Source organism: Protomyctophum parallelum (assembly GCF_964188405.1).
Source record: "Protomyctophum parallelum genome assembly, chromosome: 6".
Lineage (NCBI taxonomy): Eukaryota > Metazoa > Chordata > Actinopteri > Myctophiformes > Myctophidae > Protomyctophum > Protomyctophum parallelum.
The window spans coordinates 16,318,739-16,342,186 of record NC_139701.1 but is presented as its reverse complement, the minus strand read 5'-3'; the positions used below and the strand labels follow the sequence as shown (position 1 = coordinate 16,342,186).

At 42.1% G+C, this 23,448-nt stretch overlaps 2 protein-coding genes across 3 annotated transcripts in view; one reads left to right on the top strand and one right to left on the bottom strand.

Annotated features, from left to right (window-relative positions):
* pex5la (peroxisomal biogenesis factor 5-like a) overlaps nt 1–23,448 on the top strand; it is a 109,367-nt gene that overhangs the window by 74,551 nt on the left and 11,368 nt on the right. The window contains exons 5-10 of the mRNA XM_083766577.1: nt 614–734; nt 2,231–2,324; nt 2,623–2,652; nt 6,059–6,160; nt 20,770–20,886; nt 22,361–22,504. Coding sequence (XP_083622703.1) covers nt 614–734; nt 2,231–2,324; nt 2,623–2,652; nt 6,059–6,160; nt 20,770–20,886; nt 22,361–22,504 — 608 coding nt within the window. The remainder of the gene's footprint in view (nt 1–613; nt 735–2,230; nt 2,325–2,622; nt 2,653–6,058; nt 6,161–20,769; nt 20,887–22,360; nt 22,505–23,448) is intronic.
* LOC310859822 (eIF5-mimic protein 2-A-like) lies at nt 12,500–13,768 on the bottom strand (the record flags this gene model as incomplete). 2 transcript variants are annotated; one of them, XM_083766579.1, is made up of 2 exons in its annotated part: nt 12,500–12,712; nt 12,911–13,768. In XM_083766579.1, the coding sequence occupies 2 exons, from the start codon at nt 13,766–13,768 to the stop codon at nt 12,500–12,502; spliced, it is 1,071 nt and encodes a 356-aa protein (XP_083622705.1). The 2 variants fall into 2 exon arrangements, with proteins under 2 accessions (XP_083622705.1, XP_083622704.1); XM_083766578.1 differs by having other exon boundaries at nt 12,500–13,768.

The following is a 23,448-nucleotide window of genomic DNA, read 5'->3' as shown; positions in this document are numbered from 1 at the left end:
ATACTGTAGCTAGCATCTATAAAGTAAATACTGGTAGGTAACTAATAGAATTATGGCGTGCTAGGGGATGAGGTGAGGTGAGTTTTCAGACTGTGGTGGAAGATGGGGAGTGAGTCTGCAAGAATTGACCATTTATACCACAGCTTTCTCCACCGCGCTTCATTTTATATGGTTGGTGTCATGAGCCATTTAGCCCATCATCACTGTTCACATTATCAGGGGGCCGCTCCTTATCAACTCATGTCTAATCTGAACTGAGGTCACCCTGAACCGAGGTCCCCCTCACAGATGACATGAGGGTGATACATTGAATGTTATTGGCATCGTGTCTCAACAACAAATCATGTCATTTCCATTTTGTAATAGGGGGGACAACATATAATAATAATTACTTTTATCTTAATCAGTTCCTGATAGATTGTCACCCACAATCATTTGATTCTAGCTTATACCGATTCTGAACTTAGAGTGAACCTGTCGTTCCTCCCCTATTGATGACGCGTGGTTATTAACAAATATGTTTCTTTTGATACTTTTGTGATTATTGATTTTTACTCCAGAACCGATATCTGATCAATGATTGAATTTGACCAGTGGTTACTATTGCCTCCAGTCAACATCGCATCTTTGGATAAATGGGAGGAGCTGACCCCCCACCGTGAGAGAAGTGGCAGCAGAAAATGGAAGTTGGAGAAACGGCAATCATCTAAAAATTCTTCTAATGAATTTCTATGGTAGGTATTGCTGAGGAGTGTGGTGCCCAGTGTGACGTCTTTTGGATCGACAGTTGCCCAGAACGACCGGTCCGACCAACATACCCATATATAGGCATATATAGCAATCATAACTAGCGCACCTTTTTGTCTCTGGCTCCACCAGGCCAAAGGCATGTTGAGAGACTGTTTTGCACCCCCTGTTATAGCACCAGCAGGTCAATTGTGGCAAAACCAAGTTTTGGAACAAAATGCCTCAATTTAAGGCCTAGGAACAAATGGCACCCTTTTCACATTGGCCTATTATTATCCACCAGGAGGCCACAATAACCTACCTGACCTGGCCGAGACCTGTGCTCCAAGGAGCACTTTTTCTACTTCTAATTATTTTTCTTTGCCTTCTGAAGTTCTGCTTGTTTCCTCCATTTGTTTCTTTGGTAAATACTGAAAAGGAAAATGTCACTCAAATATAAAAATGTCTGCACATATCAACTGCTTTGCTGAACTTGTTCAGATGGCATTTGTGGATATGAATGAAATTAACCTGCTTTTAACTTGACACTGCATTTAAGACAGATGACATAATTTAAAAACACAATTTAAGGTAGTTCCGTTCCTATCACCTTACTAGTGGCTGTTAACTTTCTCTGCTACCATCTGACAAATTGTATTAAAGCTGATCTAGTAGGCTCAGGGACTGGAAACAGTCACTATGGACTGTGACTTCCTTATCCTCATACTGTACATCACACACCATGTGTGACCATAGTGTTATACAGCACTGCCCACTTTGTCATCTCTGCAGGCCACTGTCTGTGGCAACCGTATGTAGTATGCAGTCATTTTCACTTTGATTCCTCTTGGAACATGGCGTGACACACCATAGCCTACTACAGATTTTCTCACAAAGTCTCAACCAAATCGCTGTACCATCTGAGATTTTCATATTCCATTCCATTTAGCAGGAAGTGCCTATTGTACAGGAAAATGCTAAAAGTCATGAACGTAACATTTAATCTACCGTAATTTCCGGACAATAAGCCGCGGCTTTTTACCCATGATTTGAACCCTGCGGCTTATACAACGGTGCGGCTAATCTATGGATTTTTACAGCTAACGCAGAGCCATCTCAGGCTCTGAGCTAACGTAGCTGCGGCTTATAGTCCGGTGCGGCTTATAGTCCGGTGCGGCTTGTATATGGGATTTTCCCTAAATTTGGCTGGTGCGGCTTATATTCAGGTGCGGCTTATAGTCCAGAAATTACGGTACCTCAAATGTGAATCACTTTCACTTAGACCTAGTATAGAGGACACGACAAATGCTACACCTGACACCTAAAGATTAGGGGGGAGCCTATTTTTTTATTTTACAAAAAATGCCATAGGAACTGTATTACATGTATCATGGTATCCACTAATTCCACAATGTTGAGGGAACTCCAACTACGTACAGCACTGTAAGCATGTAATAATAAAACCACTGAAACCTTTGTTCTACTCTGTTTTCCATTCCATTAGGTCCATAGACTGTAAAACGCAATCAGAGACACCAAACAAGAACTCCTCGGCAACAAATATCAAAGTGGAGGGAGAGGCTGCCCTGGCATCTCAAGTAAGTAAAACCAGGACTCAACATTACTGTAAATAAATATGCATAAATAAGTAGTCAAATCAAAATCACTCTGAAGTACTTTAGAAGGATCCAAAGCAGATTGTTCTGACTTGTGTTTAAGCTCTCATGAAAACATAAATGTCTAGTTATGTCTGTCATGGTCACAAGGCATTTCATTTTTTTTGTGGATGGATGCCAACCTCCCAGTATTATATTAAAGCTCATATAAAGTCACTCCATTGTGTGATTATTTAACTCAGCCATTTTTGTTCTAACACATCACATTCTTCCATTTCAGCTCAACAGGCAGTATATTAGTGGAAGACATGTAAGCCTCCGTATGCATCCTTTACTGTTCTACCGAAAGACCTACGCATTTGCACCGGGAAAATAGCATCACCATTGTAATAAAATCTGATCGAAAAACCTTTTTCCAAGATACTGTTCGGGGCAGCTTTTGTGGATGCCCCTAAGGGACCTTTTAGGGGAAATCCTGAGCCAACATGTCTGCTTTGAAACTGTTCTTCTGTGGTGCTACAAGGTCCAAATGTTAAGCGCTTTCCTCCAGCGTTGACCGTCTCTGTGTAGGTCCTGTTCCCAGACGCCAGTATTAGATTAATCGCTTGTTCATTATTCAGTAGGCCTTACTCTGGGACCATTAGTGTGGATCTCACTGAGCTAGATAACCATACATCACCTTTTCAGTGTTCCTCTGAATAATAGATTTGGGATTAAAGATGGCCGTCTGTCCAACAAGGGTAGTTATTGGCAAACAAACACAGAATTTGTTTAGCATGGGAGGTCCATAGTAGTTCACTGACAGCGATACGGTTAAGAGCAGCTTCAGTTTCGTATACTTGGCAGTGGTGCAAACACACACAAAGGGGTGTTAAATGGACGGATGATGGAACTGCACGCCAATTACTTTTAGGTGGAGATCACCGCGGGTTGTTGGTAAGAACATATGGTAGAAACAACCAATTATAAAAACTGTTGTATTTTACTTCCTTAACTGTATGTGGTTCTATAACATACTCGTAAACTAACCAATAATAAAGGAGAAATATAAATAATATACAATTATACATACATTCAAATATTAACATGAACACATTATGTTCTGTATAGTAATGGCTTACTTAAACTAACAGCAGTGAAATACTGTAAACTGTAAACTAAAAGCAGTGAAGCCATAGCCTATTATCTGAATAGTTTCGTCCTGGTCCAAACTAGCAGCACCATCTATAGATATTGAGTGTGCTTCCTAAATGACATTTCACTATAGCTTTACTAAAGCCTGCACATGACAAATTAAATTATAACGAAGGTTATGTAGGTAACCACGGATTGGATCACTCCAATATATGATAGTGGCTCCGCCTAGTGGAGGAACTATCATAATTATATTGGAGTGATCGGCCTGGGCCGTGGCTCAGCGGTCCAGGCACCTTGGCTGGTAATCCAGTCTGGCAGTGTGCCGCGGGTTTCGACTCCCGATCCCGACGGCCATTACTGCATGTCACCCCCCCATCTCACAGTTCCTGTCAGCCTACTGTCTGTCCCTCCATAACAAATATAAAATAAAGGCGAAAGCCACAAACAAACAAAAACATTAAAAAAATATGTATTGAAGCGATCCAATATAGCACTACATAATAAATACTCAAAAGGATGTTGAGGATACTTCCCTTAGAGAATCATCCTATATGAGGCTTTTTCAAGATGTGGCAACCACTCATAAATGTAGTGAACACCTACCTGTACCTTTAAGATTTCTTAGTTTTTTTGTTCATGTGTTTTAATTTTGTATTAGTTTTGTTTGTGTTTCAGTATACAGAAGATTATAATGTTGAGAAGGAGAGGCCACACAATTCTTACCCACGATGCAAAAATGTATTAATCAAATTCAGTAAACCAATGTTTCGACATGATAGTCTTGCTAAATTCCTGAGGAAGACTATCTTATCGAAATGTTGGTTTCGGCCTCCTTTTCCTCATAAAAGATCATACAACACAACTTGGGATTGTAGGAAGGACAAGAACATTATTTTACAGTAATATTTCCTTTCTTAATCTCATATTTCACTGCATTAAGTAGAAGGGAGGCTAATTGTTCTGTGACCTTTAGTACAGCGATAACCAAACTTCAATTAAATCTCACATATTTTTTTAATGTAATGTTATCGTTACATGTAGGGTAATGGCCAGTTTGACACAAAGTTCTCAAAGACAATTAACAATTGCACAATTTAGGCATTTAGACTCTCTTTAAGACTTGTGCCAGATTGAAGTAAATGGCTATGGCATGAACCCTAGTCAACTACCCACAGTGTAAAGTCATGTGCAAAGAAAACAATTCAAGTGATAACTAGGCCATCCAACTTACTTCTGGCTAAAACATCTAAATACAATTCTTAGCATTTGTGAGCAAACAGTATATGCCTAGAAAAAAATATGTGTACAAGTAACCAGCACATGTGCATAGTATAACTACTGTAGCATCTATCAAAAACGTGATACAGGGAAGGAGGAAGTGCTAGCGGGTAAGGAGGTACTGTACAGCCTGAATGAGTCACAGAACAGATTAGTCATCAGAAGATGCAATAACTTAACAGCCGCGGCTGAGGAAAGTCATAGCTACAGTATACAGAATATATAGCTACCACCTGCATGGAGCAGGGGCTTAATTAAATTCCTCAGTCATTGTATTAGATAGGTGAGCCCTGGGCTATAGATGGCACCACTTACAGTAAATCTCATAACGTGCTCCATCCAGGTGTAAAAGGTTATCAGACCATTCAAAATCATTCACCTCATAGAGGTAAATTAACAGGTATAATGTATAAAGTTAAGTATGAATACTGCATTCTAATTCAACTCAGTCAAGAATGGACTCAAACAGAGAGTGGACCAAATTGACCCACTAAATCGGCTGTTTCTTTCTCTGTGTACACTGTACCTTTAGCATGCATGTACATGGGGAAAAAACACTATTAAGGTCATTGCATCACATTCCTTTAAACAGCAAAACAAGGATCAGTGTCCGATTTTTTAAACAGAGGCCACCCGAGAATGATATTGCATGTGCAAATGTAAAAACAAAAAGAGGCATGCAATGTTCTGAATGAAAGCCGAAGCTGCTGGGGTCACAGGACAGGAGGGGTTAATGAGCAATGGAGAGATGCTGAATGAATAGCATGGTGCTTACTGTACATCAAGGGGGTGGGAGGAAGGGGGCGGTGCTATATTATACTCCTTCATACGAACGTGTCGAGTACCATACCAAAAATAGACGATCTACAAGCTCACAATGTGGCGTGATGGGACGCATTGTCAGCTTGTAGATCGTCTATTTCCAGCACGGGGCACAGTCGTACGAGTAAGTATAAAGCAGCCAATAATGATTCTGACGCTGGTTATTCTGTTGGCCTTCCTAAGCATGTCAGAGGCTTTGCCAAGGCAGGGATATTCACTTCTCTCTCCGCTGGGACAGCCGAGAGAGACGGGTGACCCTGCACACTCTCCCGCCTCCCCCTCTGGCTGTGTGTACTGTACGTGTGGCCGTGCGCGTTTGTGAGCGTGTTAGATGTACCATTATTTCATATTTGTGTTATTTGAGTTTCTATTTTATTTTATTTTTACGTGTGCATGTACTGTATGTACCACATGTGTTTGTGTGTGTAATTTTTCTATTGTGTGTGTGTGTGTGTGTACACTGTATGTTTGCATACCAGGGTCGCCTGAGTAAGGAGCAGCGATGGGGCAGCGGCAATGCACTTCTTTCCAGGAACCATTCCCTTGAGGAGGAGTTTGAACGTGCAAAGGCTGCTGTTGAGGTAAGCAGAGTGGTACTTAACAACGCACCTCACCCCTGTCACCTGTCAAGTGAAGAGCACTTACCACTGTGCAAGGTCGTTTCTTCAATATTATGGTGTTAGCCAAAAAAGAAGAAAATAAATATCCTGCTGCCATTGTTGGAGTTTAGGTTAGTCGCTATTCATTGGTGGTACAGTGTAGTGTGGCTTTTATTTAATATTTTTTATGGAGGGACAGACAGGCTGACAGGAAATGGGGGAGAGAGATGGGGGAGTGGCATGCAGTAAACATGCAGTAAACAATAACAATAATAGCAATTCAAAACAGTTGTCCTCAAAACGCGATCTGCGATGTGAGCTTGTATATCAGCTGTTCTCTGTGCGCAATACTGTTGGGCTTTGAAGTATAAATGTCTCCTAGGGTGCATCTCACTAGCCAACTCACAAGAGGAGGTTGAATGGACTGAAACCAGCGCTCCCGAAAACAACAAGTTTGGAGATCTGTTGGGAATTGATTACATGAAACAGTCACCCGTGCGCCCAGTCCCAATGTTTGTAAACAAAGAATTGGTCTATACTGTATGATCACAGCCGTAAATGCATACGTAGGCTACACTGCAACCTATGCATGTACAGCATAGAGCACGTACAGCATAGCACCATCCTCTGGTGCCTGTAGCATAATCTATAATTCCAGGTATCTCTGTCTGCTTGTCTGTCTCTTGATACTGTATGTGTGATGTCAATGTACTGATATCTGACTGCATGATTTATTTCACATACTGGCCTCCAAGTACTGCCTCCAAGTACTGCACATTATAGACCTCCAACTGATAACAGCTGCTCTCACTACTCTGATAATGGGTATAAGCTCTTTGAGGAAGATCAGAGCATTTGGAAACAGCGGCAAGGAAAAACTAACCCGACTCCGCCAGATTGTGGCAGTATTGAGTTCACAAGTTCCCTCCTCCTGCCTGCATCTGGTCTCTCTCAAGCAGAAACGATGAACCTGAAGCAGCGGGACAAAAATGTGATATCTCCATAATAATTTTGAATTGTAGAACTTGTAGTCCTGTTAGGTTGTGTTTACATTTGCGCTGTGGCGCAGTTACAATACGTCACCAGTCTCGGGTTGGGACCCGCCTCTAGCGGCTGCGTACGGCCGCATATCGCTCCGAACAGCATTTGAGTGCATCGTCTCTGCCCGAGAGAGACCAGGAGGAGGAACTCACTGCTGCCGCCATCTGGCGGAATCAGGTTGAGGAAAAACTCCCCTTTAGTGGAAGAAACTGCTCAACTCGTGCAGAACCAGATTGATGGGTGGATATCATGATGTCATTATTGGTTGAAATGTGTTTGTTTGACAGGCCCCTCTCATGTTACAAGATAATGTATGGTAGCTGCCGGATTTGCAGCAATATGTTCTCACTCCTGTGACACAAACTGGCAGCTTAATAGTCTGCATGTGCCAAGTACACACATGTGCACGTTAACAATAGGCAGGTAATTAGGTCAGGTATTTTGCTGCCAGACATATCACGTATCACAGGGGGGAAACAATTGAGTAAGATGATATGGCTTAAATTATCCTTGGGCTATACAGGTAGAGTACAGAGTACTACACTGTAGCCCTCTCATTCACTGAATATTTGTTATGAAAAATGCCAGAAGTTCTTATATTACTTTTACCATCTCCGCCAGGCTGTCACGGCTGGGGGCGGGCATTACGTTTTCACCCCTGTGAGTCCGTCTGTGACATACAGGCTGCGGTAAAGTTTCGCTTCATCAGCTGGATATGGGGTATACTGCATTTTGTCAACGTTTCACTGCTACCGTTTGTCTGTCTGCCCGTCCGTCCGTATGTGAGCTAACTTCTGGCACCGCTGCAGTTTCTGCATGGCTGCACTGCACCCCACGACACATTACCATTGTTTACACTGGAATGTCTTATACTGTAATATCATGCTGCCTTACGAGATCAATACCACTGAGTTGGCAAAAAAGCAAAATGGGTTTCTGTTCAGGGCTTTAAAGATAAACAAGTCAAGTTCTACTCTGTGTAATTACACTGAGACCTGTTTAATATTCCACTGTCTGACAACAGCTCCCTTAATTGGAGGCATTGTGTATGGAAGCATTATTTCATAGCCTGGCTTCCAGCCTGATTCGCTGCATTCCGTGATTTGTTTTGTCACTTTGCTACAAAGTCTGGCCAACCTCCTGTTTGACTCGTATTTCATAACCTCACCCGTTACATAGCCACATTGTTGCTGATACTTCATCAGCCAGCGCCATTCTGTCCATGCTTTTGTCACTGTTGAAAAAAATAACGCCAGTTCGAGACTCAAGAGTAAAACCTACGGTAAAAAGTAAACACTAGTTTGATTCAGTAATCCACTATGTCAGATTCAGTAGTACAAAACTGACAGCTGTGTGGGGGGAGTTTAGTGAATGATAAGGGTACGTTGCAGGGCAACAGCAGTGTGCAAATTGATACGTCAAACTGGTGTTTTTGTTCCAATCAGAAGCCTCTGGTCTATTTTCAGTTTTGGCATGTTCAGCCTACCTTGGAGATGGGAGACTTTCCAGACTGAGTAGCGAAGTGACAAAACAAACTCACGGAACACAGCGAATCTGGCTAGAAACCAGGCTAATTATTTCTACCAATGTGATGAAATAAAAAGATAATGAGAAATGTTCTCAGAATAATACGTTGGAGAGCTATAGACTTTATAGCTTTATTAATCCTGAGGGGGATAATTCGTTTTAGCTTCACCCAGCTGCTGATGGCTGCTTATGTAGTACCCTGTAAAAGGGGAGATCTTTTTTTTTTTTTTAAGATATTTTTTTGCGGCTTACGCCTTTTTATTGATTTTTGAAGGGACAGACAGTAGGCTGACAGGAAACGGGAGAGAGATGGGGGGATGACATGCAGTAAAGGCCGTGTCGGGTTCGGGAGTCGAACCCGCGGCACACTGCGACTGGATCACCAGTCCGGTGCCCAGACCGTTACGCCACGGCCTGGGCCAAAAGGGGAGATCTTAGTAAGAAAGCTGGACACAGTGTTTCCTCTCTGTCAGCAGTATGAGAATCATTTATTGTCACTTTAGTTCAGAAATATTAACATAGTCACAATGTTTCATTGCAATACCAACATTTCTCTGTGCAGGTTTTCAATACACAATTATTTTCACATGCCGGTAAATACCCCTTTTAGCATAACAACATGTCTCTTTTCTCACAATAACATAAACACAAAATCGTTTTCTCTTAATTCTTTTCATATGCAAATTGCAAAACCACTCGTTTTCTCTTAATTCTCTTGCCTGCATGAATGCATGCAAGTTACCCACACACACATTAGCAACGTTGTACACTGCATGTATCATGGCCACGTTGTGTGCTGCATTGTGCACTGAATCCACATACTGTATGATCCAAACTCTCAAAATAATACTTTCAGAACACTTTATATTTGGTCACAAAGTTACTCAAGATATACACAACACATCATGACAACACTGCAATAAGTCATGAACAGAAATACTCATTTTATACCTGTAAAAGGGGAGATCTCAGTAAGAAAGCTGTTACCAACACCAAGTGTGAAGTAGTAGATTACAGATGCACTGATCTATTCTGACTCTGTTCTCCTTTTAACTATTAAATCTGAATCACAGAACATGTTTACATTTATTTAATGTCACAAAACGGTTTCAGTTTTCAGAAGGCTTATTTATTTGCTAAATGAATTGTCCAACTAGATCACTGCCATGGATCCCAGCTATATCACTCTATATCACACTAGATGGTCATGATGAGAGCTCAGGGGGAGCGATTTAGCATATTGCTCAGGGATACTTCAACACGTATAATGTTACAGTCTGATTGATAGACAGGCTCTTTACCAACTAAGCTACAGCCACCCAATTAATAATGTTTCTGAAATGTTCCACTTCTATCTCCAAACGTGACAGCACTCCATGTACCTCCACGCCCCTCACACGACATTGGTCTGTGCTCTGGCATTAATGTAGGCTTCTTTCACCACCTTCAATGTGCTGGCATATTTTTATTCACCAATATTACCGCCCATAGATATATAAGAAAGGCTAGATGGATCACCCACGCTGCTGGCCAATGGAGAGCAACGTTGCCAGAGCCATAGAGTAAGACAGAGTTACGACATTGAGGGGGCAGAAAACAGCCTGGTCACGTGTTTCATGTACTCGCACGAGCCTTAGAGTATGCGCGAGCCCATAGACTCCAATGCATTCTGTAAACTTCCGGTTGTCCCCATTCAATAGAAGTCTATGTAGAAGAGCCTGGCCCCAGTTGTCGTAACTCTGTCTTACTCTATGGCTCTGGATGTCGCTGCGTGGCGGCCACCGTGCAGCATAACATTGTGTCTATGGGGCATGTACTTTTTAAATAACCATAACTTGCTCAATTTTCAAACGATTTTCAAACGGTTTGGTTTGTTATAAACGTCAGAGACGTCCGCATACTTACAGTATAACATGTTACTAAAACATTGGCCCTGGTAATAGGTTATCTTAACTTAACTTCCCTATAGCCTATAAGAGTGTACGGGTATTTGTGTAAATGTATGTGCCATGCATGATAATGTCATGCTATGCTTATGTGTATTTTGATTTCAAGTAGGCCTACAAGTCCTGTGGTTTCTTTATCTTGATTTCTGAGGGGCACTATCCCCGCCAATGTCTGGCTTTTGAAATTACGTCATATAGCAGCCAAGCCTATGGACTTCATTTAATTTCATTTAATTTCATATTTATTTATTTCATTTCAGTCATGGTTTTACATGATTATATTCATTTTACTTTTTTTTTTTTTACATATTCCACATCAGAAAAGAAAAGGAGCAGGAAGAAGATAAATCTTAATGTTTGTTTAGAGCACTTTTCAGAAATAGACTTTTAAACACATTTAAAGCCATACACGTCTAAACACGTTTATAAACGTCCAGCACTTTAATGACAATCCCGCGTTTGAACGTTTAAGAGTGACATTGTACTGTACGACTTATGGATCCGGCACCAGACGCCTCAAAACCGGCATCCATCTATCTTGGAACGGACAAGAAAAACAAAAAAAGTTGAATAATCATCCACGTTCCATGGAGTCCCATAATGGCCGCGATCTTTAGCAGCGTTTATCTCCGAATTGAAGCTCAGATGAGGTGATATGAGATGAAGTATGATCTTAGGATGTCAATAAAAACCTTGTGCATTGCTCTGGTTAGCATATTAGCGTGGTTCATGCTAGTTTAGGACCGTTTAGAGCGACGCACCATGATGCAGCTAATACTTCCGGTTCAAGAGCCGTGTCACATGACCCGCGATTTGTAGTTTTGTAGTTTTTGCCTGGCACAGGTAAAATGGTGCCCGTAGAAACACAGGTTTTAATGGGTTTAATGTTTGTTTAGGGCACTAAAAGCCGACAGGCTTCTTTTGTTTTAAGTGGGAGTCTTTTTTTATTTGCCTAAAATATTGGCGGAGATGGTGTGTTAGTATTGGGCAATTTTCTTTCTCATTAACATCCTATGGCAGGAAAAATTGTCAAAAAACTTTAAGTAGCATGTGACATGTCAAACTAGGGGGTTTTCATGATTCTGAATCCATTCCAAGCATTAGTTGTTTCCTTGGGCTGAAAACGGCCATAGACTTCATGACAATATGTGATGAGGTCAGCACAAATGTGATATTTTGTGCAAAACTAATGCTTGGAATGGATACCGTGTTCCACCCTGGAGGAAAAACAACAACCTGACAGGAGCAAAAGGAGAGAGAGAAAAAGAACAGGCAAAAAAGTAAATTAACAAGATTTAGGCAGCCTTAAATTCAAATTTAAGCCTGGTCTCTCACAATGCCTTGTCAGCTTTTTAACCCACCACTAAACAGATACGCGTTACTGGTGAAATAATCGGTCGGTATACTCCATATTGCGACAGTGGCGCCCGTCCCATAAACTGCCAATGTGTTGGGGTTTTTTGACGGCGTCACTAACATGGAAGACAAATAAGGAAAAAAAAATCTGGATTTTTTTTTAAGGTCACATGGCGAGAAGGCATATTCCAATATGAATGAATACATTTTTAAACCAATCGATCTGATTAGCCATGCTGATGGAAGCAGCAGCTGTCAAAAGGTGTAAACACATGGAAAGTTTGTATCAAACTGACTGATGTTTGTCACCGATGACTGGTGAGTGGTTTGACCAATCAGGAGGCAACGTTCTGCTGAAGCCCTTTTTCTTAAACTACGAGGAAGGGGGATTCTAGGGCTCCTGCTGCTACTGTGTTTATACAAATTAATATATTTAAAAAAGGTGTAGGATTCAGTCAGCCTCCTCTTCATCAGATTCAGATTCTTCCTCTGCGTTCTTCAGCCACTCCACAAACGTCCTCATCTGCTGTAGGAAGACGACCTTGCCTTTAGACGTCGTGTTCTGCATACCGTCTGCGTACCACTTCAAGATGGCTTCCTCGCTCAACACGTCAGCTTTGTAGAGCAGGAAGATAATCTTCTGGAAAGAGTTCATGAAGTGGATCTTGTCGTAACAATACTCCTGGATCTTCAGCAGCAGAGTGACCTCAGACAGACGCTGCGACGTGAACTCCTTCAGCAGAGGGCTGTATTGCTTTAATTGTTTGATGGCATGCTCTGTGACCACCTCCTCCTTCTTGTTATACTCTACAGTGTTCATCACGCTGGCCCAGAGGATACTGATCATCGTCTGCTCCGAAATGTTTGACTTCTTCATTTCCTCTCTGCTGTATGCGATGATCTCTTTCTGGGGGTCTCCTCGTGCGATCTGGTCCTGCAGTTCTCGCTGCACTTCTTTGCGTACAGCGATGAACTGCTGATTGCGGGCGAATTCGGACAGCTCCTTGAGGCCAGCGTCCGTGAAGTACTTGGAAAAGTGCTCACAGCTCCTCTTGTTGGCCGGGAACAGTTCCATCAGCCTGTTGTCCATGCCTACTTTACGCAGCATGGCGGCCACAGAGTTGATGTCCTTCTCATTGATCCACGACTTGAACAACTTCACCGCAAAGGCTGCAGCGACGCCCTCTTTGACAAGGTTTTCGTTGAACAGGCTGTTGAGGATGGAGGCTGATACCTTCCCAATGGCCAGCAGGATGCCGGTCAGCATGGCCAGCTTGTTGCGCTCAGACTCTGTGAAGCCCTTCAGAAACAGAAGCAGCTTCTTTATCTCCTCTTCAAATCCCTTCTCCAGGTACTTGTAACGCCTGATCAATTTGTTAAAAACCTGAGCATAAGCTTGCATTGTCTCTAGGTCTTCTTGTGCCGTGAAGAGGCAGAACTCGGTCCGGGTCATGTCATCGGACAGAGTTCCACCTGGAGCCAGCATCCCACCGGCCACCAGGATGTCAAAGAGTGTTTCAGCATAGCGGCGATAGTCGAGCTTGGCGCCGGAGGCATCAAGGAACTTTGCAACAGCTTCCAAATCAGGGCCAGTTTGATTCAAGCCCTGTACGATACTTTCTTGAAACTGAGTAGGGTCAAATCTATCTTTTTCATCTCTTTTCCTCGTTTTGAAACGATGGCCGGTTAGCGTTGGCTTTTGTTGCTTTTGATTATTCATAAAAGACTGCTGGTAGAAAATAGCTTCGTTACGTTTCGGAGGACAAAATAAATGTTGCTGCTTCGTTCTGATGTATGTGTTATCCAGAACAGCAGCACATATATAATGTTGGCTAACATGCTGATGTCACAATGAGTCACATATATGGTGAAGTGAGCGAGACGTCGGAAGAGGTATGTTGTCATAATGATGTGGTAATGGTTTGTTGAAGGGTTATGTTGACATAGTGAACGTCAGAGGTCCGTCTACCCGTTTCACAATCACACCAATTTTAATATAGGATTACACGGTTGCAAATGGGCTTCTTAAGAGTGGGAATGGAATAAATAATAGTAGGGACAGGAAGACGGTGAGAAAGTGAGGGGAGTACCCAAGGACAAACTGGTCCGTGGCTTTCGGGGATCACTTCCACAAGCGTGCAAAGATGTCCCCTCTTGTTTGAAACTCAAAGCCCTCCCATATTGCATTGTTAGTTAGTGTACCAGCATCAGCCAGATGGGAAGGTAATTTCGATAAGTGATGAGACTCTGATGCTCCGAGACAAATGGAGGATCGATGGGTAACAGTATCTCAGAGGTTCAATCAAAGGGCCTGAGTTCTGGCCTCTACTCTGTAAGAGCACGGTTTGGCTGGATACTGAAAACCATTTTGGCTCCTATACGGCCGATATGATAGCCCACAATCACATAATTTCCCTCCAAATAGCTACGTACACATACAGGCATATTGTTCGGGAATGAAAGGGGAGATGGCTCAAGATGCTTGGAAAGCACATTGATTTTTAGCACAAACAGTAGCTGCCAATCCACTCAATAATCCACACAATAATTGTAATAATGATAATGATATAATAATGATAATAATTTTCAAGCGATTTCAACAGAGCCTGCTTATTTCTTTAGATAGGGTGCTCCATAATTTGAGAGCATAACTGAAGAAAGCTAAATCTCCCATTTCTGGATAGTGTTTTACTGTGTTTTACTGTACACAGTTATATCTTTGATTTAGTTTAACTGTTTAAAATTGTAAACTGTTTAAACTTTCAATTGACTTTAGGAAGACCTGTAAAAAGTACATTGTAGCAGTTCAACTATTTTTTTTATTCAACGCTGACCCCATAATTCCTGAAAGGGTAAGGAGCTCTGACAATTCTGTGGAAAATAGTGATACAGTTTGTGCCTTGGCTTGGAGGACTGTTAATAAGTACAGCTGGCGCAGCGTTAAGCACAAAGATATTCAATTCACTGAACTCCCCTGTGACTTGGTCGAGTATGTTTGATGCCAGTCTTTACAAGTTTTTCAATCCTATCAGTGAACTCCAGATGGATCAGGGAAAAGGAGGGAGAACAAGAATAATGGAGAGACTCAGGCTGAAAGTGTGTCACTCTGTGGAAAGTGTTTCCATTCAGTGCTGCTGTGTGGCCACACTGCATCATCGTTATCCTCATGCCGCTGATGCTGCCGATTCCTTGTGCCATTGCGTCTGTCATCTTTCCATGTACAAACTGTACATTACCAATAGCACAGTGTCCAACAATTACAATGTCAGTTTTTTCACCCAGTGCCAATTATCTAATGTAATACTGGGCGCTACACTTCCTCTGCAAACCTGCGGGGGCCTCATGCCTCCTTCTATGCATGAGTAGTCCAAGCTGCTTCTTTTCACCTGACAGGGGGGAATTTCCCTGGCCGGACGTAGCATGTGGAAGGAACACGTTATTCCGACCAGTTCCTTTCCCCTAATAATCTATCTGTGCTCAAATTATTATTGTACCAATAATTTGTGATGGTTTCCGGTTCATACAGTTTCATTATTGGTCTGAATAAAACTAATTATTGGTCTGTTATGACTTCTGCAGTCATAACATCTGTGATCTGATTACTTTCTCTGATTATTAATTGGTGTTGAGTGGGTTGTGTTCAGCAAGCACAGCTTTGGGCATTACACATTCCTTCTGACAGTGGGCACTGTCTAGCCTGGCTAATAAGCCAGACTCAAATCACACGGTCGTGTGGTATTTGAGTCTGGAGAGGCTGTGTATGGATCTTGTTTCCTGGGGGGCGGGTTAAAACATTTTCTCTTTGACGCAATTGGTCAGAACTACTGTCAGTCAAAGGTCTCAAGCATTGAAAGTCACTGTACCAAAGCCTGCCCATATTGCATACCGTGTCCCGATTGGCCGCCCCAGTTCTCTGGTGTAGGAAATGGGCGTACAATTGAGCCTCTCCAGACCGTAATCCGCCGGCAGGCAATTTTTTCAGCTCAGCTGGCTTCACTTCAACCAAATCTTGGGAAAGTTATACCGGATGATTTCACTGTTGTTCTAGCCTTGTTTCAAGTGATCTTCTCTATTCCATGACAGAAGTGGCGATTTAGGATTCAGAGTTTGTTCACAGGACAGTAGTTGTACAGACTGTCTGTGAACAAAATAACTCGAGGACATAAAATAAGAAATCACAACCTACTGTATGATCTTCTTCAAAATGCAGCAAATCAGAGGGCAAAACAGATCCACCTAATTGAGCATTTAAATATTAACAACTGCGTAATGGTACATATACAGTATGCTGCTTTTGTGGCTTTCATACAAAAAATATATTAAATAGAGGATAAAGGGTAAATGGCCCAAGAAAGTCAGATGATCTCATTTTTAATTCACACAGCGACTGATAAAGACAAATATTATGGCAAGGCTAGTGTTCATTAAATAAAGCTCTGATGGAAAAGCTGCAGGGTTACACTCTCCTCTAGGGAGAAAGTGTTTTACAGAGGCAGGGTCTGCATAATGTACCCACACCCACAGCACTGAGAAAGGCTACTGTACATCAAGGTGACTCTCTGGGCTTCATCTTTGATTAAAACAGCACTATGTTGGAGTCAAACAGGCTTCTCTTTTTGTTTTGGGAGATTGGTCTGAGCAAAGTCTTGGTTTGGATTTTGGAGTAAGGTTGCAGATAGTTAAGATGGCGGTGCAGCAGTCTAGTCTAAAATAGAAGACATCTGGAAGGTTTCCAGTTTGATTCCACTGGTTGGTTGTAAACAGGTGTACTCAGGTGTAATCAAGCAAGACACCCACAATTGTGTGCCATAAAGTGCCATATTTTGTAGTTACATGACAAATAGAAAAACAAATCAATTGATGCATGTTATCTGCTATTTTTGAAAACATTTGAAATATGTTTTGGAATAATTGCCCAAAATAGGAGCACCAGGGTTAATGTGGTTAGAAAAGTAGGATCACGAACTACAGTATAAACCCTCTCAAGGCAAATACAGGATACTGTACTACAGTATATACTGTGAGTTTATATCCCTTTACAATCTCTAGACTTAATATTCAGTCAGTGCTCATATACCTAGATGAAATGGCTGCATTATAATCTTTATTGTGCTATAGGCCTACTGTACTTAAAAAGTAGTGCCAGTAGATTAACAATTAAGACTTAAGGCTTTTCTGGGTCACTGGGGCTTTTTTCTCGGCTGAAAATGCCTGGGCACTCGCCTGACAGCACTTCCGTGTTGAAAATATTTGAGCTCTCAGCAGGCAGAGGAAAGCTCCTTGCGTGCAAGCACATAAGGCCAAGCTGCTAGACTTTCCCGTTATACTTACTGTATAAACAATAAAAAACATGCGCTGCGCTCAGGAAAATACATCTTGGAGGAGACGGGGCTCCATTTTCGTCACCGCTAAACCCCCGTATCCCTAAACTTCTTTGTCTTTTTTACTATTTTGCAAAAATAATAATAATACGTAGTTACAATGGCCAGTCTACAAGCTCACAACGTGTCAATGTAGATTGGCTAGTTGAACTATTCAAAAATGTTTTTCAAAATAGTAAAAAAAAAAAAGGCAAAGAAGTTTAGGGATAAGGGGTTTAGCGGTGACGAAAATGGAGCCCAGGGTCTTACAGTATGTGTAAATAAGAAGTCATTTTTTGTAATGTAAACCTACTGGGCAGAGGGGTTAAGTCACTGCTCGGTTTCCATCGGAGGGTTGTGACTCTCAAGTTACTCTCCTATTACAGTGTAGGTAAACCGTTTAGTTTGGCGTGTGCATCTATGGAAGAACTTAAAGACATACAGTAAAGACATGATCAAACAGGTTTGCTTTGACACACTTAAGATTAACTGTGATGGAATGATACTACATTTTATATGTAAATTAGTAGTGTACCGTAGCTTCAACATGTGGGATCTGAATCAATTTACTGATTCCATCGGATTACTGATTTCAACAGTATTCTGGAACCAGGAATTCAATGCAGCACTACAAACACTGAGTAAACTGAGTCTACGTCCCATAAAGTTGAGAAATTGACATGGCCGAAATAGTTTGATGTTCACCAAGAGCTGCAAAGTGCTTTAACGTTCTGATCCGTAACACCTTTTTGATGTTAAAAATCCTAATTCAGTATTAATTTATGATATATTTTCTCTATTATTATAGATTATTTCTGCAGTCAGTTTGGGGTCGCGAGACATGGCCAAAGTCAGCCTAGTGACATCTACTGATACAATCTTCAGATACAATGTACAGTAATAGGTTAATCAAAATGTAATACAAATGGAAATCAAAAGTGAATACTCAGCCTGAAAAACAGCAATTAAATCAATATCCAATTAAAATATGTATTATTCCACTAGAACTAATATTGCGTGATGTCCTTACGAGAATGCTTTGTAGATTTTCAGGGAGACAGAATTTGTGCACTGAATGAAATACTACCAGCCTAATTGCCTCTCACAACAGCAATGTTGTCAGTCAGCCTTCAAGCTTGTTTAATTATGGAATAATGGAACACCTTGATATGGTATATAATGTTGAATGTGTAAATTAAAACCATGAAGTTTGAATGAATCCGATGCTGAAGTAAGCTGAAGTGTTTGATGCAAAACAAAATGTTCTGTTTTTCTTGCAAGCATTTGGCTTGAGACATTGTTGTGAAAATGAGCACACAGACAAAACACAGGTACAGATTGACAGCTGAGCCATCCCACTCTCTTTCATGTCTGTCTCCTTGGCTGATGCAGTCTGTTGTGCAGAGATGCAATGAAGGGTTGGTGAGATTTGTGACAGCACTTTACCAGTGTTGATCTTGACAGCCAGTTTATTTTGTTTAGTCAATGAAAAGTTGTAGTACGTGTGAATGAGGCCTGACAGAACCAGCAATGAGGCCTCACCTTATGATACAAAAGGCAATTTATTTTAGTCAGAAGCTTGCAATTACCAGTCTTTTCTCACCACCAATTAAGGGCCAAACACTGATATACACGTCAATAGCAACCCTCTGGCAAGAGCAGACCCATGTGTCTGCACGCACGCACGCACGCACGCACGCAACCTTTTGAGAAAAACAGAGTAGCTGTACATCTAAGACTCAATAGCTATTTGTCATCTAGGAAGATGGTCTACCATTCCACTGGGGACCATTTCTGAAATTGTACCTGAAATTCTATTGCAGAGTATAGAATGAAATAATTTTCTATGCTCTTTCGAATGGCCTGCCCTGCCCTGGGTAGTCGCTAGTCGGACTAATGGGTTGCCAGACTAATGGGTTCAAATTGATGGGGCTCTATGGTCGGACTATTGGGTAGTCGGATTTATGGGTGTCGGACTATTGGGATATCGGACTAACGCTACGCAGTACATATCTCCATGCTGAGCGTGCATTCTCAATTGGTATTCATGTATCCATTCCAAGCATTAGTTTTGCACAGTTTACTCCAGATCTCTTCTATCCAGGTATGTTTTATCTAGAAGCGTCTCCCTTAGCCCCACAACATTAACCTGCTCCAATCCGAGGAAAACATCTTGAACTCCACATTCCCAGAACATGTCACGCATGTCCTCTATCCATGGTCCATTCTGTTGTTTGTCCCAGTTAAATCATTTCTTTGTTAGTCTATTATCATTCATGTTGACTAATCTGTTCCACAACCTGGCGGTGCAGACCTTCCATCGAACCTCATCTCTGTTCATGTTTAGTTTTATACTTCTACAGCCGACGGGAGAAATTGAGCCATCAACTTTATCAGACAAAGTATAGCAGACTCGTTGATGTCTCCATTTGTACAGCCAGATAGATGAAATGCCAAAAGAGCCCAGCTTCATAAGAAACTCTGAGTTCTGTCTTGTTTAGACTTGCAATGACTCATCCAAAATGTGCGTTTGGTCGAGGTCTGTTCAGCTGTACAGCTGGTGCCCACTGCCTAGCAGAATTGACATCACACTTCCTATAGGAGCAGGTGGATGTGACACGACCAAAGCCACTGTGTATGGTTATAGATCATAAGGAAACAAATAGAAAGCTGCCTGCCATACTGGAAAGAGTAGCATTGCGTGGAAAGCGGGGATTGAACCCAGGCCTCCCACTCGCCAGACCAACGTGCAACCTGTCATGCCAAGAGAGATTTTATTTTATTTTTTATCCCACGATTTTGTAACCCCTTTTTCACCCCTGTGTCAATCATCTAATGTGATCCTGGGCTCTACACACCCTCCACCAACCTAGTCCCCATGCATATATGGGGGACAAGGGGAGAGCAACGGACTTATGAACTCATGCTTCCTGTAGGAGTGTAAGACAGTATTTGAAGCGTTCCAGCGGGTCTGTCTGTCTTGTTAATGCTAACTAAGGCCGGTAAAAATAAGAACTGCCTGGCTGTCACTCTGGGGGCAATATAACCCGAAATATAACCGAAATACGGCAAATAAATAAATATCGCGTGGCCAGCACGCGTGCTGCAGCCCACCTAGCCATAGCGAGGCCCATCTAGAATCACATTTCTGGCTGCGCCTCTGATCCAGTGTCATTAAATAATGCCCCCATTAATGCACTGCCGTCAGAGATCGTTGCAAAGGACCAAGAAACAGTCCTGAAACATCTACAGTATATACTATGGCTCCATTGTGTGCTAAACATTCCCTTCCTCCTTTCCAACTCCATTCTTCTGTTTTCCTCTCAACCGATACATCCTTCCCTCCTCCTTTTCCCTGCAGTCAGACACAGAGTTCTGGGACAAGATGCAGGCCGAATGGGAGGAACTTGCGCGGCGAAACTGGCTGACGGAGAACGAGCAGGCGCAGATTCCATCCTCGGTTTCACCTCATGAGAAGGCCAGTATTCAGAATATTGATTTGTGTTGATGAAAATCCAGATTCTCATATTGCTTGATGTTGATGCTGTACAATTTACAGCATCAACGTGATAGAGAATCTAGACAGTGGTGGACAGTAGCAAAGTACCACAGAACCTCATGTATGGTTCAGAAAGTCAATGTGAGAGAATAACTTTAGATCTACAGTACTGTAAAAGTCATACCTGGGAAATGATAAATAAAACTATGAAAAATTATGATTTGCATAATTCAACTCCTACACTGACAAAATGAAAACACTATCAAAACAGAGCCTTTTCTAATTATATTTATATAGTACATGATATTCGATGAACGGTGATTGAGTGATATTTCTTCCTCAGAATAGATTTGCAATAGAAAATGATCCTATGTGGATAATATAATGGATGACTTCAACAACATATTGCATACATTCATATTTCATTTAGTGTAAAGATAATATCCCAACACTATGATAAGCTAATTATTAAAGTAGCCCCTAACTGCAATACTGACTGTAAACTTGACATTTCACTTCAATACTTTACAATAACTAAACCACACAGTTGCTGCTGCACATAATTTGACCCCTTTTGAATGTAGCAAATCAGAAGAGATCAAACTGCTGCTGAGCTGCTCAGCAGCATGAGTTCTTAAAAGAAGGGGCCGTTTCAAAGTCGATGATTTGCATCGCTCTGCAAACAACACACCGGGATAATCAAAGCCGGAAATTGCTAAATTTAACATTTCAAGAAAACGGCTGAATCCCACAGGAGCTTTGCTCATGCAGGGTTGATGTAGAAAAGATAAATTCCTGCTACTGCAATTGTGCTAAAGTATACAACTGCAATCATCTAGTGCTGACATGTATTAGTTGAGCCGCAATGTGATTGTAATGAGGTCTGTTTATGTATGCATGTCACTTTGTCCGCCAGTAATGAAAGTTCTAATCAGTATCTGACATACTGTATGACGCAATGTAGTGGTCAAACGTCAAGGAGGTCACATTGTCGTACATTACTTATTATTCATTATTCATTGTACTCGTAGGATGAGACTGATTGCATTTGAAAGCTGGTCTCACTTCCCTGCCTTGGAGTTCCCTAGATGTAGACCTTTAGCATTTCACAACTCAACAATGTCCACCTCTAGGAGAAAAGAAAAATCACAACCGTGTGAACTGAGTGGTGCAACTCCCCTCTCCCCCTGCCCCCCCCCCCCCCCCCCTCTCTCTCTCTCTCTCTCATTAGCAGGCAACAGTGCAGCACCATCTCTCTCTCTCTCTGTTTCAGGCACAACAGCGCCACTTTTGCCCCTACTGGTACTCTAAACATAGTAACATAGTCGTCACATAGGTTAGGACGGACATTGCTGTTCCTTGGAGTGGTTGCACCAGTCAAAAACTGCCCTATTCTTAAGAGTGTGTGTGTGTGTGTGTGTGTGTGTGTGTGTGTGTGTGTTTCTAATGACAGGGTTATTACTTCCACACGGATAACCCTTATAAGGATTGGTCCAATGCATTTGAAGAGGGGCTGAAGAAGTCTAGAGAGGGTGATTTGCCAAACGCTGTGCTGCTGCTTGAGGCAGCAATCTTGCAGGACCCCGTTGACTCCGAGGTGAGTGGCTATAAAGAATAGCACTGGCACACACGTGCAGAAGTCCTTCTTTCCTTCCTTATCTAACTAGACAAGTTCAGGAGCTCATTTATTTCCAGCTATGGCCTCTGGGAGTTGTTGCAAGATAAAGGAGATGTATACTCATTATACTGTACTGTAGAGTTCAAACAACATATCGCTGTCCAGTACTCCCACCGTCTTGTACAGGCAGTGTCTTGCTCAAGGGCACTTCCGTATTGGCTGGGATACTCTACAGCAGGTATGCAGATATGAACCAGCATCTTTCAACAATTAACCACAAAGGCAGCCCCCCCCCCCACACACACACACACACACACACACACACACACACACACACACACACACACACACACACACACACACACACACACACACACACACACACACACACACACACACACACACACACACACACACACACACACACACACACACACACACGAGCAGCAACAAGCAGCCCCACACTTAGCCAAGAAAGGAATCACAGACTGTGTTCCCTACAAGTCTTGCAGGGAACACAAATAGACAGTTAAGGGCAAGGGAATTTATTAACAAAAATCCCCCCAGGTAATAGTTTATCGTAGCAAAGACACTGGCATGAATCATATTTCCAGTGAGAGTTTCCATTTGCCCAATGGGCTGAATTATAATGCAATTTCCTTCATGCATTCTCCATATTTCAATAGAAGTGACCTCTTTGCCGCCTCATAGAGCAAAGCCCTCATACAGTACACACTCCTTCCAGAATGTACAGAAGTGTGCGGGATATTCTGAGGAGAGGATTATCCTGTGGTGCACGGAACTAATACGATTCCAAAATGACTCCCTGAACGCTTGGTGGCTTATGGTCCTGCTGTGAGGACAGATGAATCGTTTCCAAATAGATAATTACCCCCCCCAGCCCCCACCCATGCCTCCTCACT